Source organism: Ammodytes marinus (genome assembly GCF_949987685.1).
Source record: "Ammodytes marinus genome assembly, chromosome: 12".
Classification (NCBI taxonomy): domain Eukaryota; kingdom Metazoa; phylum Chordata; class Actinopteri; order Uranoscopiformes; family Ammodytidae; genus Ammodytes; species Ammodytes marinus.
The window spans coordinates 25,214,115-25,230,500 of record NC_137216.1 but is presented as its reverse complement, the minus strand read 5'-3'; the positions used below and the strand labels follow the sequence as shown (position 1 = coordinate 25,230,500).

The 16,386-nt window shown below is 41.1% G+C and overlaps 1 protein-coding gene across 1 annotated transcript in view; it reads right to left on the bottom strand.

Annotated features, from left to right (window-relative positions):
* Positions 1-15,723, bottom strand: part of sema5ba (sema domain, seven thrombospondin repeats (type 1 and type 1-like), transmembrane domain (TM) and short cytoplasmic domain, (semaphorin) 5Ba) — a gene marked incomplete at both ends in the record, with an annotated part of 90,012 nt that extends 74,289 nt beyond the window's left edge. The window contains 3 exons of the mRNA XM_080037795.1: positions 2,927-2,972; positions 3,422-3,521; positions 15,531-15,723. Of these exons, the coding sequence (XP_079893921.1) occupies positions 2,927-2,972; positions 3,422-3,521; positions 15,531-15,723 (339 nt within the window). The remainder of the gene's footprint in view (positions 1-2,926; positions 2,973-3,421; positions 3,522-15,530) is intronic.
* Between the last annotated feature and the right edge of the window lie 663 nt (positions 15,724-16,386).

Below are 16,386 nucleotides of genomic sequence, written 5' to 3'. Positions count from 1 at the left end.
TTGAAGTGGAAGGCAGAGGCTACGGACTGGCAAGTGGGGAGATTTGGATTTGCTTTTATTCCATTGGGTTATACAACAAAAGAAAAGGGAGTAGTATTTTAAGATGCCGCCCTCCTCCTCTGTCGTCTCTGTTGGACAGCTTTCGTTTCCTGGCAAATGAAGCACAGGGGGGGCACAGACCCTGCTCTCTGCTTCAACGGGCAGTTTGTATAATGTTCTCATTGATTTCAGCCTTGGCATCACGGATGACACCCCCGCAATGGCCCAGAGTGAAGAAAGATCTACCTAATTTTGTCCCTATAGCTCACAATAAGAAGCCCGGGATGTGTGTGTGTGTGTGTGTGTGTGTGTGTGTGTGTGTGTGTGTGTTTCAGTGTGTGAGTGAGTGTGCCAAATTAAAAAATTCAGGAATAATGTACATTTTATTGTTGGTCTGTGAGCAATTGTATGTATGTTAACTGAATGTTTAATGTACATTCTTCTTACAAATCCAAGGTTGCTAAGATGACATGAAATGTTTTTTTACTACAAAGAGATCAGTTTCATAGAGCTTCAGAGAACAACACAACTCAGGGCTAAAACAAATAAAAACCTTCGTAAGTCAACTTATCTCGTCCAAAAATAGACAACTAGAACACACAGACAAAAAGTGCATTGATATGGGCAGTGGCATACGGGTGGCAGCCGCACACATCATGTCATTCAGCTGTGTCTGCTGTGAAAGGGGACTTTGTCAGCCAAAGTCCAATCTGGTGATGCTGCCTTTTGCGTGCCGAAGGGGGGTAAGTGTGTTAAAAATAATGCAGGTCGTTGTCCTTGAAATAAAAATGTAACTGATGCTGCAAATTCAATTCTTTCGGCGTCTCTCTCTTGGATACTTCAAAAAGAGTTTCAGAACATTTTTATAAATGTCACACACAACAAGCCTGGGGGCACGTAATAAGTTTAAATACTTAGTGGTTTAACTTCAAATCACGCAGCTATACTTAAAACCTGCCAAATTTCCACACATTTTAGAATTTGATTCCCTACCTCTCTACATCCATTCAATGCAGTACTATCACCACATTTTTTGTGAATGTTAAAATACAAAGTCACTGTTGTGAAAATGTTGATCCAGGTGAGAACTGTTCATTAAAAAAACAGAAACTTCTTTGTTGGTGTATTTGAGGGAAATCTAACATCAAAGAAGTCAAAACAGTAATGTTTTTCATGCAAAAATCATCCAAATTCACATCAGCCATGCTGTTTGACTCGTGCTTTACAGTCCAACAACGCAGCATGCATGTTTTATCAGCAGCCAACTCTGACATTTCAAATGTCAGAGCTTCCTTTTATGCTGTACCAATAAATTAATTTTCTAAAATGAATAAGCAAATAAAGCCCTCTAGATGTTCACAGGGGCCGATTACATCAAGTTTCCTTTCTTGATGATTTATGCATATTGCACTGGCATCAACTGTGGTTATTTGTAGTTAATGAGCTAAAACGTGCAAAAGCAGCCAAGATAACCCTCCAACAGAAACAGTTGGGTTTCGCTCATTGACCAACAAGTATTGCTGCTGCTTTTAGAGAGTTTTTTATTATGCTTAATACTCATGTCCCTTTCCAATTACATATTTTACAAATGATGTTAACCTTAACAGAATTGCTAATTCAGTTTGCCCTGCAGCAGTGGTAAACTTTGGGCAAAACCCAGAAGACGAGATATCCTCTGGGCATTTGAAGTGTGAAAACTGCTGCACTGTACTCTCTGGATTATATATAAACAACACAGCTTTTTCTTTATTCCATTGACAGTCATATACCGGTAAAGATTACACACAGTCCCATGGAGACTTGTCATTGGTAATGCCTGATGCAACTATACAGCAACCCTGTGCCCCAGAGCTAACACTCTTGGCTATACCAGAGATACCTTACTAGCACATCACTATCAACGTTATTGCCCTAGGCCTTTTACAACACATTAACAAACACACAGACATAGACACACACACACACACACACACACACACACACACACACTACACCGAATGAAAGAGGATGCACGAAAATGCAAGTGTTAATTTCATTATACCCCCTGCAACATAGAGAGATAATCAAATATACGTGTTGATTCTTACCCCAGCATGCACTTATCTTCAGAAGAAAATATCCCTATCATTAACGTTAATAATACAACAGTGGTTTCGCCATATCTTTGATCTGAGTATGTTTTTTTTTCTGCTTGAAAAAAAGCAGCAGTTTGGGAAAAAAATTGACAAATATGTCTGTAGTAAGACTGTTACTGGTGGCTTAATAGACATCAAACATCAACTACAGAGACCTCAAGCTCACTGACAGAGAATCAAAGATGTCACATAAAAGCCGATCATGTTTCACTGACATTAGATGCAGTTGTAATGTAGTAGAAACTAGGCAACACAGCAGCGACCATGCTGCCAAAAAAATCTCAATAAAGTAATTTGACGAAGTGCTCAAAGTGCTTTTTTAGTTCTCGACTGACGCAAATACAGCCTATAGCAGCAGCAACGAAGGGACCGTTTAGAGTTCAAAGACACCAAACACATTTGATTTTATTGTTGTCATTTGTAACCAAATGTCGATGTTACAATGCATACTGATGAGCAACAGTGTACTCATGTAAGGTACAATTCTTCCCACAGGCAAAGCTATGCAAGTGGATTAAATCATTTGCATCATAGGGCAAACGGTCACCAAACAAAACAAGAAACAGCCTTATCTCTAGGGCACCGTCACTGTTTACTCCACAGTAAACAAAACCAAAAAATATGCAATGTATAAAAGACAATAATATGACATCTTCCATGAGTAAATTATGTAAGCGTGCATACCACATCCTTTGAGACATTTATGTCTAATTTAAAGAGCAGAAGAGCAATAGATAGACCAGTCTGCCTACCTGTATCAGCGACATGTTACTGAGGTCCAGTCTGAACAGGTAGTTTCTGAATGGAGGAGAGAAGACAATTATTGTGAGTGTGAGTGTGAGCTAAATAAGGCTATACTGAAAGAAAAAGTTGAATAATGCAAATTACATATCACGGAGGAAATAGGCCATTTGAGCTACTGTCAACTTAAAGCTAAGCCATACTGTAACTGTAACAATGAGTCTTAAGCCACTTTTTCTGGGGTTATATAAACTGAGTTGAGTAGCAACTTCATTTGTCTATGCATGTGTTTTTAACATGGCCTTAAGAGGGTCTTCTTGGGTCTACAAATTCATTCATTCCTTATGCCAAATCCAAAGCATGACTTGTTCCAACCTGGCCTACCAGATCTAAAGCACTTAAGAAGCATCAGTATCCAAATAAAAACGCGCTGTGTGAGTCTGCTATCATGTTCTCTATGATGTGCTATGTGGGGTGAAAAGCAGAGTGGTTTTACAGTGTCTTACCTTGCGCCCACAATAAGCTCATTCCTGGTCAGGTCAAGGGTGAGCTGGGAGTAGTCTCTCACGTCCGGATGGGAAAAGCTGGAGATCCACGGACTGAGTGCTGAAAGACAGAACAATAATAGGTAGACATTAGCAAAACACAGATACATTATGCAATAGTTCATCAGATTAATGCAGTGACGTTCACAGATAATAATAAACACAGTATACTTTTACAAACATCTCAAAACAATTGTTTTTTTGCCGTTATTTAATTCAAAAAGTGAAACTTTGATATATTGTAGAGTCATTTCTCATAAAGTGAAAGGAATCTAGAATAACACACTTTTCAGAAGGTCGACATTTCTGTATTATAAATCCTTTTTTATTGGTTTCATGTAACACTCATATATTTTGAGATAGTGGATTTTATATTCCATGAGCTGTCAGCCGTAATCATAAAAAAAATATATATTTCTGACATATTTCCCTTTCTGTGAAAGTTTTACTTTTTAGATGAACTTTTCCATGTTATTCGGGTCTTTTCAGATGCACTTGTAATATTGGTATGTCACACTCCACTGAGGGTGCATCTGTGTGTGACAAAGTAGTGCTGAAACAATTAAAAGATCAACAGAGGAACATAATGAATAATTTGGACAGTCAATCGTGGTACACAGTGCTATTGGAGCCATTGTAGAGAATGCTCATTGCTATGATCATGTGTCCCCGCCTGCAGAGAGGGACAAAGCCGTCCAGGTCAAATCAGGCAAAACAATCCTGATACAACCTGACACTGGAACAAACCCTCTGTGTGTGGTGTACTAAGCTGAAACCTCGCCGCTGTTTGAAAATTGGCTTTTTTACAAATCAAAATTTCAAAGCAGTGGAGCAGAGAGGGGTGGCCGCCTGGTGGGGCTTTTAATGTCACATTAGAACCTACAGGATAAGACCATTTATCTGCTGTGTGCGACTCCAAATTGCAGGATTTCACCACGTCGGAGGTTTGCGAGGCATAAAGGGATTTAGCCATATTTCCCTTTGCTATACACAGTATCACAGCGGTTGCTGGGAATTTGGATTCCCTTAACCAATTTTTAAAAGGTGTCTGTGTTGAATAGCTTTCAGCGATTTCCGCAAAGCTTTGAGAAAGAGGATATACAGTAAATGGCCGCAATTGATGATTACAAATCGCCTTGCATTTTGTGTAAAACATTGTGAAAGTGTTAACCTCATTGTATTAGTTTAATAGTTAGAGACTTGGGGCCGGTTTCGCAGACATGGATTAAGCCTAGTTCTGGACTAAATTGTACTTTCAATGGACAATCTCCATTCAAAATTCCATTTAGTCCAGGACTAGGCTTAATCCATGTCTGTGAAACTGGCCCTTTATTTGCTAAGGTTTTAAGGACATGAGGCCAAGGAATAAAGTGTGGTTATATTGGCTGAAACATTTGGCCACACTGCTGCTAACTTTATTTATTAGGAAAACAGTCATCAGTCCTTTAAAACCTTAAACTTAATATTTCTTCAAACATTAAAGTGTTCCGTATAAGCTCAAGGTTACTGGTGTGAGACGACTTCAAAGTGTTGGAAAAAGTCACAGCCAACACAGTGAGACCACCCCCCATCATGCAGAGGGTCTGGACTTAAGGATTGATGGGGCCCATATGGCTCTGTCATATGCAAACATTAGTAGATATATGAGCAGTGAAAAAAAAAGACAGAAGGCTGCAGCCACAGTGCACTAGGGTGCTCTTGACTTAAGATACTGACGTGATACATGCACACAGAAAGAGAAAATACACACACACACACACACACACACTGTGTATTTAAGGGTGCCAGTATTGATTTGGGACTTGAGTGAAATGTGAATTACGTGCCACACAATCTGTTTTCCCAGATGTTGATTAGGAGGGGGTATAGCTTCCCCTGAGCTACTGTCGGACTGGACTTGACTCAAGGTTTCGTAGTTATGAGATGCGAGAAGGGGCTGGATGAGTCATCATTTTATAAAGACATAAGAAATATATATAAAAAATAAAAAATGGTGAGCTTGTAAAAATATGCTTTCCGCGTTCAGCCCTTATCAAACTGTAACATATGTAATGTACATCGTGTCGAGCAGTACAGTCGATGCCAGAACATGCACAGCCCGAAGCAACAGAATTATACATGGTTAATTATACCTACAACAGCTCTAGTCTCATTGACAACATAACAAGAGAAACGTGAACAGGGAACAACGATCATTGCTTTGGAGCAGAATCTGATAGTAAATGTAGGCTTTTTTCAGATACAGTTTGGAGAGATAGAGATTAAATGGTGTAAGAGAGGTGAATGACATGCAGAGAACGACCACGGGCTGAATTCAAACCTATGGTCTGCTGCTTCTGAGGACTGAGTCTCTATGGGCGAGCGCTCTAACCACTACACGTTTCTTTACACACAGGATTAGATCACTGATAACCAATACACACATAGTAAATCACTGGACTTCCATGTGCAATTCTAAAGTATATTTGCTAGTTATCTCTCTCTCCCTCCCTCTATAAACATTTATGTTACATATATGCACATGCTGTAGATTATTGTACCCATTTCTCATATTGGAGTATTTATCTGAGGGTTGACCATCTTTGACAGGCGGTATGGGAGTAGAAACCATACAAGGAGGTGCAAGCCGGCACTCGGGACCATCTGTAAATAACTACTGTCTGATTGATGGCAGCATAGGCCAATGAGGGGAGCAGCTTACGTAAACAAACTTGAAGTAGACTTAAAGAAGCCAAAACAAACATGGGATTTTGCTTTAAGTTCTGTGTAAAAAAAACGAGCTCGTATGTGTGTGTGTGTGTGTGCATAATGTCCCTGTAAATGTAATCATGATTGAAACACGCAAATGAGATCATTAAAAATTCTCTAAATCAGTCCATTAAACACTGACTGCATTAACAAGCACAGCAACACCTCGTTAACGTTGGGAAGATGATCTGCACATAAAAGTGTCAAATGGTAAAGACTGAATTGCGGTGCAGTCTCAATGTCATGAAAAGCCCACATTCACACACACAGACTTTACAACACAATCAGAGCATTCTAGTTGTAGCACATGATTCACTGCTTTATTTTGTGTCCCCTTCTGTTGCTTGAGGGGCTGTGTTTACTGATGACAAAACTGAAATAGTCCAAACGTCGCAGAGCAATGTTAATGTTATACTGCAGCTGTCTTAACTGCTGACAGCATGAGTTTTACAAATGATTTATTGGTTGCGCCAAAATCCAGAACAAAAAAAAAACTAATGAGAGAGAGCCTCACTGGATTGCTTTTACACCAACATGTAAAAGCAATGACATGTTCAGCATACTACAACAGGCCTCATATGGTTCAAAAGAGCCTTTGTCGGATTGTTGTGCACTGTAGAAATTATAAAGTTAAGAACTATTAAACCATTTGAGCCAACTATCTAACTAACTCATCTTTTCTTGAGATAATGTATTATTCATGTGTGGTGAACATGTATCTTTCATATGTACACACACTTCAAACTTCTGAAATACTAACAATTTCAAACGGTAACAGATGTGCCAACGAATTCGAACAGCAGTAGCTAGCAGTGGAAAAATAAGAGCTTTTCCATGGGTGCCCCGTCAACACATTTTTCGCACACCCATCCAAAGTCATATCACGATACCGAACAAGGGAGAAGGGTAGAGGTGAAAGCGGAGACAAGTGGAGAGATTATACGGGAGAAATGTTGTGGCAAAAGATGAAAACTGAGGTCCAAAAAAGTAGAAGGCAGCCTGTGGTGCAGGGGTAAATACAGCACCATTTAAATCCAAACTCCAGCTCCCTATATAACGTTCTAAATATATTCTGGAAAACATCACACACAAATAAAAAAAAGCATGTCATTTAGACAAATGACAGGCTGTTACCGTGACTTATTTACCACCGTAAAAAACAAGATCATTAAAACAGAGCATACGACATGAACCATAAAATAAGAATGTGCAGCGGGGGGAAAAAAACAGATAACAAGAGAATTATTCCCACTCGAGCATTTTGCACATAATAGTTAAAACAGGAGCTGTTAGCGTTCAGTTCAGAGGATTTAATGTGGGGCATAAATCACTTCAAATTTCGAACCGAAGAAGCATTACGGAGCGTATACTGTCAACTTGTTTTGCGCAACCTCATGGGTGTATTTGAAAAGCTTGTAAAAAAAAGAAGAAAAGCCTGTGTGAATGCGATTAAGTAGGAGACAGGAGAGCTTGTGAACCCTGGGCTTGAGAAAAGGTCTTCCTGACAGTAAGGGGTCTTTCAATTGACTGACATTTATCCTCCTGCTTACAAGTGTTTTTATGCACTGCTCACTCTTTACCCTCATAACTGTCTGGCTGAGTGGTGGGGCCAAAGACAGGACAATAAAGCAGGATGAATATGGAAGCCCACCCACCCCCCTCTCCCTCCCTCCCGGTTGAATCGCACAGGCCCAAAGCTAGTCTAGCCTTGATGAACGATTATTGCGTCCTTATTTCAGATGGATTAATGCATTAGGCCCATGGCTGCCAGAGGGACGAGGAGACGGATGAGGACAGTGGCCGACAAAATGTGTCACGCACGGACATAAATCATAAACCTTCTATCCATCTCTATCTCTCTGTCTAAGAACTTTTAAACATTCCAACTGTGCTTATACTTCCGACATAACCAGTATCGCTATATAAGGCTGCAGTTTGGATGAAGAGCGGTCTAAGATGGAAAATGCTAACATATTATGGAGCTGAGGGAATGAAATCACAAAATATTGCTGATCCAAAAAATCTGTGTGTGTGTTCGTTTGTTTGTGCAAACACACACAGAGTTTTTGCAAACACACACACACACAAACACACACAGACAGACACACACACACACACACACACACACACACACACACACACACACACACACACACACACACACATACACATACACACACAGACTTACAAGAACACACACACACGCAGAGAAAAAACCACACAGCTCCAGTGCAATCCAATCCGTTTATCGTTTCAAACCTGATGGAATGTGAGATTCCCTGAAGTTAAAGCTTATAGAGGAAGGGCTGGAAACCAATCTAAACTTCATCTAATCCCTTCTAATCTGGGCCACTGGGTCCGTCTGCTGGCTGGCCCATCAAACTTTGTCCCTCTCTGACCTGGGTGTACGGTGTCAGCCGTTAAGGGCATGGTGCAAACTCAAATATAGAAGGATTTTGGTACCGGAAAGTACATGTTTCCTGGATGAACCATAGAAGATACAGTATATAATAGTTATACCATGGAGTGATAATCCTCAACTGTTGGATGTATTGCCATATAACTTTGTACAGGCATTCCTGGTCCCTAATGAATTTGGTGATTCTCTCACTTTCTTTTGCGGTATCATTAATTCCACATTTGCTGTTTTCAACGGCATGTGGTGTATGGTATCATTTAGCTCAAAGCACAGCCTCACAGAGATGCTCTTCCTTGGTTCAGGTGATAGATCAGGTGCATTTTGTCTGCGTCCACTCACTGGCCTTTTCTGTCCAAACCACGGTTGTGTTAAGAGAACTGGACACTTTGTCCAACAATTGCGCCACATTCCTTCCATTGAACGCTGCTCACTGTGACAGTGTAATAAAAATGTTCTAGAGGCATCCTCAGTCCTCTAACTATCCCTGGATGATTGGAGTCAGGAAGTGCCTCGTGCCTTTAAAGTGCTCGACAAACCACTGTGTTCAGATGACCTTTAAAAAAGTATTTCAATCTTTACTTTCTTCACTTGGGCTTTTCCATCCGCAGTCAGTCTGACAGCAAATGTTCACCGAATACCATCCTGCACAGTATCATATTATTTTTTTATCATTAGCATTATAATCAGGCATCTAGTTGATTTTTGCCCTCAAGCGCTGCACTGTTTAATGAGCTATGAATGACACATATTGTAGTCGAGGTGGCTGTCTATCATAATCTACCTTCGGGGTAGAACACGGGAAACACAATGTCTTGCTAATAGGAGTAAGACTCACTAGAAAAACAAGAGGCAATATTAAAAATGTTTTTTCTTCGGGGGCAAGGTTGTCGATCCAATATTGTTAACCTAGCGGGCCGCTATCTGGCAAATGCTTCTGTTAATAAAGCATCACCTCCAGTGTCAATTAGTGTATGATTGCATACTGAATACTTTTTGCTCAACGGACAGCAAGAAATGTGAAAATAACAATAATGGACAAATAATGACAAAAGAAATGGATCCATCCTGTATAATGAACATTTGCATACAATATCCATTTACTGTAAGCATATTTCCGTGCGGATAATGCTTAAAGCCAGCCCCATAAATGCAACATTTCCCAACATTTTCTACTACAAGTCAATACTGAAGGAGCACAACTTTCCCTGCAGAACCCGATGTGTACACGTCTCTGGCCCCAGTCTTGCCTGTCCCGTTTCTTTGCTATCTCCTCTCTATTCTAACTTCAGACGTTGGCTTGCACAGTGCAATAGTTTGAGAGAGAGGCAGCTGTGCCCCAGTGGAGCATAACTCTCCCTCTATCTATCCGCCCGTCCTCCTCTTCTCCTCCTCCCACTTGACTGAACTCAGATAGTGGTGTGTGTGTGTGTGTGTGTGTGTGTGTGTGTGTGTGTGTGTGTGTGTGTGTGTGCGTGCGTGCGTGCGTGCGTGCGTGTGTGTGTGTCTGTGTGCAGGTTACAGGCAGTGTTGGGTTGGGAAGTATCCCGGAGAGAGACTGGGACTGAGCAGTCAGAGGATGAGCGGCGCTAAGGGGCCAGGAGGGTAATAGCCTCTCAGTCAGCTAGCGATAAAGATGTCTGTCTTGTGCTTGCAAATCCAAGGCTAGAGCTAAATCAATGACATCCATTTACTGATTATTTTTCCCATAGTCCAATGCGCTACTATGTGCCAGCACAGAAAACAAAACTATACACAAATGAACTCATTCTTCAGCTATAAAGCTATAATACACAAACCATTGATCTGTGCACGGTGATGCTGATGCTGATGTTAATCTTTTTAGTAGTAGTAGTAGTAGATTGTTAGTTTGTTAGTGATGTATTTATTTATTGTATTTACATGGACAGGATAGACTTTAAAAATGACTTGCCCCTTGAGAATGAATAAAGTATTCTGAATCTGCTTTTTATTTTATAAAACTGGCAAAATTCTGACAGAAGTGAAATAATTGAATATGCTTATTTCATGCAGACTGACTGCTGAACAGGCCGTGACTCTCATATCATTTCAGTTTTTCTCAAAGGATGTGTTTTTGCCAGACTATTCACACTGTGTAGGAAGTTGGTTACGAATGCAAGTTGACATTTTTTTTCAGACTTGTATGGTCTGATGATGTTGGAGTTCTCCTGAAGGTTTTTTTTACTCTTTGACCACCGGAAATATGAGAGGAAATAATTAAAAAGGGAAAAAAAACTAATTATTTTTATTGACTGACAAAATCCAAATTGGCTCCTTCATAGCGCTTTGGGCATTCCACTTGATTTTAATTTCTTCACGGTGTGGGAAATTATACTTGAATAAATTAATTAATGTGCTGAACCCTAGGCTATATTTCCCCCCCAAAAATTCACTTTACTGCTCAGAAATGCCATGGGTATTATTTACCCTCTGTGGACATAGGGAGAGATTACTGAAGGACGTATACTGTGACTGGAAAGGTGACTCCTATTCAAACATGAGGAGGACATGTGCAATTACCAATGCATTTACACAATGAGGGGACATGTCTGAAAGGGACCGTTCAAGGAGACAGCATAGGCTCGGAAAAGCAAGTAAAGAGCTAATTTCACTGCTGCGCCTCTCTCCTTTTTCAGTCCAATATGCCTTTAAAAATTGTGTCTGTTCTCTACACCTCTTTGCTATCTCTCGGGCCCTGCATCAGATATCCAGACATACCATCAGTGGGTGAGAGGATTGCTCTAGTCTAGCGGAATGCTTAACTGCAAACCATTCAGCTGCTTGATTGATGGCTGCAAAACACACCACAGCTCTAATATTACCCCACTCCAATTAAGCCCCAACACTGTAATCATAAGGGGAATCGGAGGCAGGTGCATGGCGAAAAGGTAGACAGCAATGTAAAGTAGAAAATATATAAGATCGGGGGAAATTTGCAGAAATGCTTTTTTTTTTCTTTCAAGTGAACACTTACATCTTTTCCAGGGGCATTGCACTTATGTTGCAGGAGAACGCCCTTCAGATGGCAACACGACGGCTAAATGACAGAACCATTACCGAAAACGATGAAATGGAGAGATGGAAGGACTCGTACTACAAAAGGGTGCGATACATTTTTTCCGCCTATTACAGAGCATACGAAGAGTGGGCTGAGGCAGAGGGAAAAGGTGATGGAATGGGCAGAATGAACAAAAAGTGAAGGAGGAAGACAAGAGAGAGGACAGAAAATGACATGGCAGATTGAGAGGCGCAAGGAGAATGGATGCGAGATAAGATAATAAGATGGGCAATGATACTGACAGGCCGGGCTTAAGAAGAGAGAGTATGAAAAGCTAATAGAAAAAGATTTGCAAAGGAATTGAAAAGAAAATGAGCATGGAGACTGGTTATTTCTATTCTCTTAGAGTAATTTGAGCAGAGCAGATAACCTAGGGTGGAAGCCATCTTATCCATCAGGCAACTTCTAATCTTCTCTGTGTAGGCCTGAGCCAAAGAACTTATTATCAACCATTATTACACGGCACTGATAAATGCTGTGTACAGATTGGTCAATCACGGCATTCTACGGGACGTTATTTCTGGATAATGTCCGCCGTCAAGGATAAATCTTTTTTTTTTTTACATTATCCCTTACTTACTACCCTATACACCTTATTGTTTTGCCTGATGGATAGTTAAGCAGTGGTTGTGATGAAGGTGCAGACTTGTATCTAGTTCCCTTATCAGGCTGACCCTTTAAGCACACTCCTTAAGCCAGTTCTTAAGGTGCCCAATAACATAATAATGCACAACTGACTCCCATAAACACCCAAACAACAACAACAGACTGCCATATCTAGATTCAGAGCGTTCCAATCGCTGCCCTTATGCCATGCTCTTCTTATCAGACACAAAGTCTTGTGCCGAGAACCATAGTATCATCCATCTAGATCATGAGCTGGCTGTGCTTTTCGAACAGTGTGTGCCTGTGGGTGGAGGTTACGTGCTTCCAATGCTGTATTCTGTGGTGTGTGGTTGACAATAAAAACACCGGCACGTCTTTTGGAACGGCAGACACACACACACACAAACATGGTCTGCAGCATTAATGGCGTGTTCTTAGGAGATTGGCAAAACAACAATGCTGCTGTCGAGACCAAAGTAAAGCTGTTTGATTCCCCTCGAGATGTTTGTCTTAACCGTCCTCCTGCGTCTTCACTGCTGTCAACAGAAGTATTTGCATCCTGTCACATCTTGACGTGGGATTTCTCTAATGATTTGTAGCATTGTGGTTAGGTAGAAAAATCATGTCTGTCCAAGAGGAATTTTCCAAACCAATTATTTTTCTTAGCATTAGCCTTGGGAAGGAGGTTTCAGTGAAGTACTGTATGTATACATTTGCACACACACAAAATAAGCTTAGAGGGGGTTTGGTTTGGGTAGAAGTTCTAGTTACCAATGTAAAACCCATACTAATCAAATAATATAGTACTTTTCTTTTTCATTATACATCTTGGTGCATGTTTAGAACTGTGCCATACAAATACAATCATTATTTTTTCATTTTATCATCCTCTTTATAATATTGCAGAAATGTGACAACAGTGTGACCATGTCTGTTTTTTCCCTTTGCCCAAGGACTACAGATGCAAATTAGCATGTTTGCTAACTCTGGCATGTTTACGTCTTGTATTTGTGATGCTGATGTTAGTTAATGTGCACTGTCCCTATCAAATAAATAAATAAAATGTGAAAGTGGTCGCTTCTAATGACAAAACCTTTAGTGACTATTCACCCGAGTCTGCAGCTCCCCTCGGCTTTCAGCAAAAATATGACTTGTCATTTTAGGCACACATACACTCATGTATGTATACTTTAGTATGCAAGCCCATAGTAAAATCTTCTTAGCCGGTTCCCTGGTCTCCTCCAGGTGACTGAAGTAGCGCTTCGCCAAACGCTATAAAACGCTCATCAATCACAGAGGGCTAATCTCAGGTTCTTGCAGACACTTCCATTGTGCAGGCCTTTTCTATGCGGCTGCCTCCACATAATGCCCCCTCGCTCTGCCTGCTTTGACAGGCATGCAGCCCTGCAGCTCCCCTTGCCATGGGAGCCATTCTCAAGTGGCAGAGCCTTTTGAAGTGAGGCACAGACGGAGAGTTGGGACTAATCTGGACATCTGGAGGCCCTGGTGGGTGAAGCAGGACAGAGGCGTTTTATAGGTGACCTCAGCTCAGCTTTGTGGGGGGAATGAAAACAGCCATTTCAGCAGCTCCATAGATTAAAAAAAATCCAATACAAAAGAGGTAAGGGCTCCACTTTTCAAACTTAAAAAATTCTATTAACACAGAAAGTCTAGGGAATAAAGAGTGAATGGCACAGAGCTCTTTAAGTCAATCTACAGTTCCATTAGCCAGGCTTCAGCCCATCACAACACACAGGTGAGCTGGCCCTAAAGCAGAGAGGGAGACTGGGAGAGGAAAAATACTGCAGTCCAAAACACCCTGAAAGGACTTGAGGAAATGTCTGCAATATGGTTTGGAGGGGGACAGATTATATTTCTAATCACACAAAAACCTTCCGGCAACCTCTTCAATTTTTTTTTTGGGAGTGTTCTGTCCTCGATCCCCACCAGCGATTTTGTGGTCCTCCAATCTTCGTCAGAGCTCTTGGCGACGGAAACACAAACAGCCCTCATTCAAAAATAAACACTGCAATTGTGTGCTTGTTTACCTTTCATTCTGCCAAAGCTATCTGCCATTCCGTGCACCAAACTGTTCTGTCTCTATTTCACGCCATGAGAAATACCTCGTTACTTGGCCCGCTGTACATATGGAACGGGGCTAGATAGTGAGTTTTTATTCCATACAATCATTTCTACCCTTGTCCCCTCTGCTTTTTATTGTTCTTTCATAGCCGCATGCTGACCTGCCTGAATGCCAAACTGTGAGGGTTTTTGTTGCAGCTGGCATAGGGATATTTTTTATGAAACCACTTTATTTTGTCGCTGTGTAAAGTGGTTTGGATATGTCTCCATACTAAAAATGGTAATGGATAAACAGCAGCACATCCAATGATTTTAAAGTCTCTAAGGCATGTGCTGTATACACAGAGATATGTCCCCAGTGAGAAACATGATAGCAATAAAGTGCTGCACTGAGCCTTGTTGAAAAACCCTTAAAGTCGGCTTGAACACTTTCATTGTATATCAGTTGATATTTTAAACCACAACAGCAGGCAAGGTTGAAGGTATATAAGTCTCCCTTATTCTTGTGTTACTCTGCATGCATTCAGTGGCTCATGCAAGGGACAACCATGGTAAACTCAGTTGGAGAAGCCATATTTCTCCACCACGTGTTCACTTTCTACCAGGGTTTTTTTTTAAAGAGTGTATGTACAAAGCAGACAGCCATGGTGCGACAGGATTAAAGTCAACATCATTACTAAAGAGCAGTGGGCCCTTGCATACAAGTAATTAAATCCAATGTCTCACTCAAACGGAAAATGACACTAGAGAACAGCATACGGATGAGGAAATCTCATTACTGGTTCAGTAAATGACCAGTGTTCTTGTGTATTTAAACATAGTGAGTATGGCATCATCAGACATTTATATTACAGGTGCCTCGAGGGACTTTCAGTTAGTGTTCAGTCTTGCACCCCCTTTGGACAACAGTGGTAGTGTTTTTTATTACGCCAGCTGTTGTTCCTGGGCGAGCGTACCCATGACAAAGGCATTAAGAAAAACAATATAAAAAATAGAATTATTTGCACTGATGGTCTGGTTTGCTGTCACGTGTCATTTATGATCATCAGACGAAAAATGAGACTGTTTCCAAAATATTAAAAAAGTTCCTCGTAGCACCTTTAAAAGAGTGGTTATACAGTAGATGGATGATGTCTGACCTTGGATGGAGACCTTTGGATGTTCTTTCTTGGTGCACTCTGGTTGGGTGAGCGGGTCAAACAACAATGGCGTCTGGGTGGTGGTGGTGACAGCAGGGTTCTGTGTGAAGACGATGGTTGGAAGGAGGTGGAGGAGAAGCAGGAAGAGGCCGGCCATAGACCAGGGAGGGGAGTCCTGTGAGGACGCTGTCATGGTGACGACCTCTCCTCTAACTGCCAAGGTGGGCCTCTGGTGGGATACAGCTATAAGAGGAAAGGAGAGGAGAGGAGATAGGCAATTTTAGCACCGAATTACAACATACAACATTTTTTTTCGTTACACGTGTGTTCAAAGAAAAGAAGAATCTTGCTTCAAAATCATGTCTTTCGCTCCGATTTCAAATTCCTGAGGGGTGTTCCGCCTCAGAATAGAGCGAAGAAAAACGGAAAGAGAATGAAAGAATAATGCAAAGGTAAAAGAATTGGGTAAAAATGGACACAAACGTGGGATAAGAGCAAAGTATGTTAGGTAACCAGAGGGTTACTGGAAAGACGAGATATGCAAGGCTGAGTAAACTAAGATACAGGGGAAGAAGGGGAGAGAGAGAGAGAGAGAGAGAGAGAGAGAGAGAGAGAGAGAGAGAGAGAGAGAGAGAGAGAGGGAGAGGGAGGAAGCGTGTGAAGGACACAGAGTGGAAAAAAACTGCCCGGAAAAACTCTCAAGCTTCAGTAATGAGCTGTCTCAAAGAAGCACCCGACCTCTGACCTCGAGATAACGACTTAAAATGTGCAATTAAACTTTGGGAGTTATAATTTAATGGCTGATTAATGTTTGAAAATTGAATGTAGCAGTGGACTGTTCAATGAGGCGGAAGGT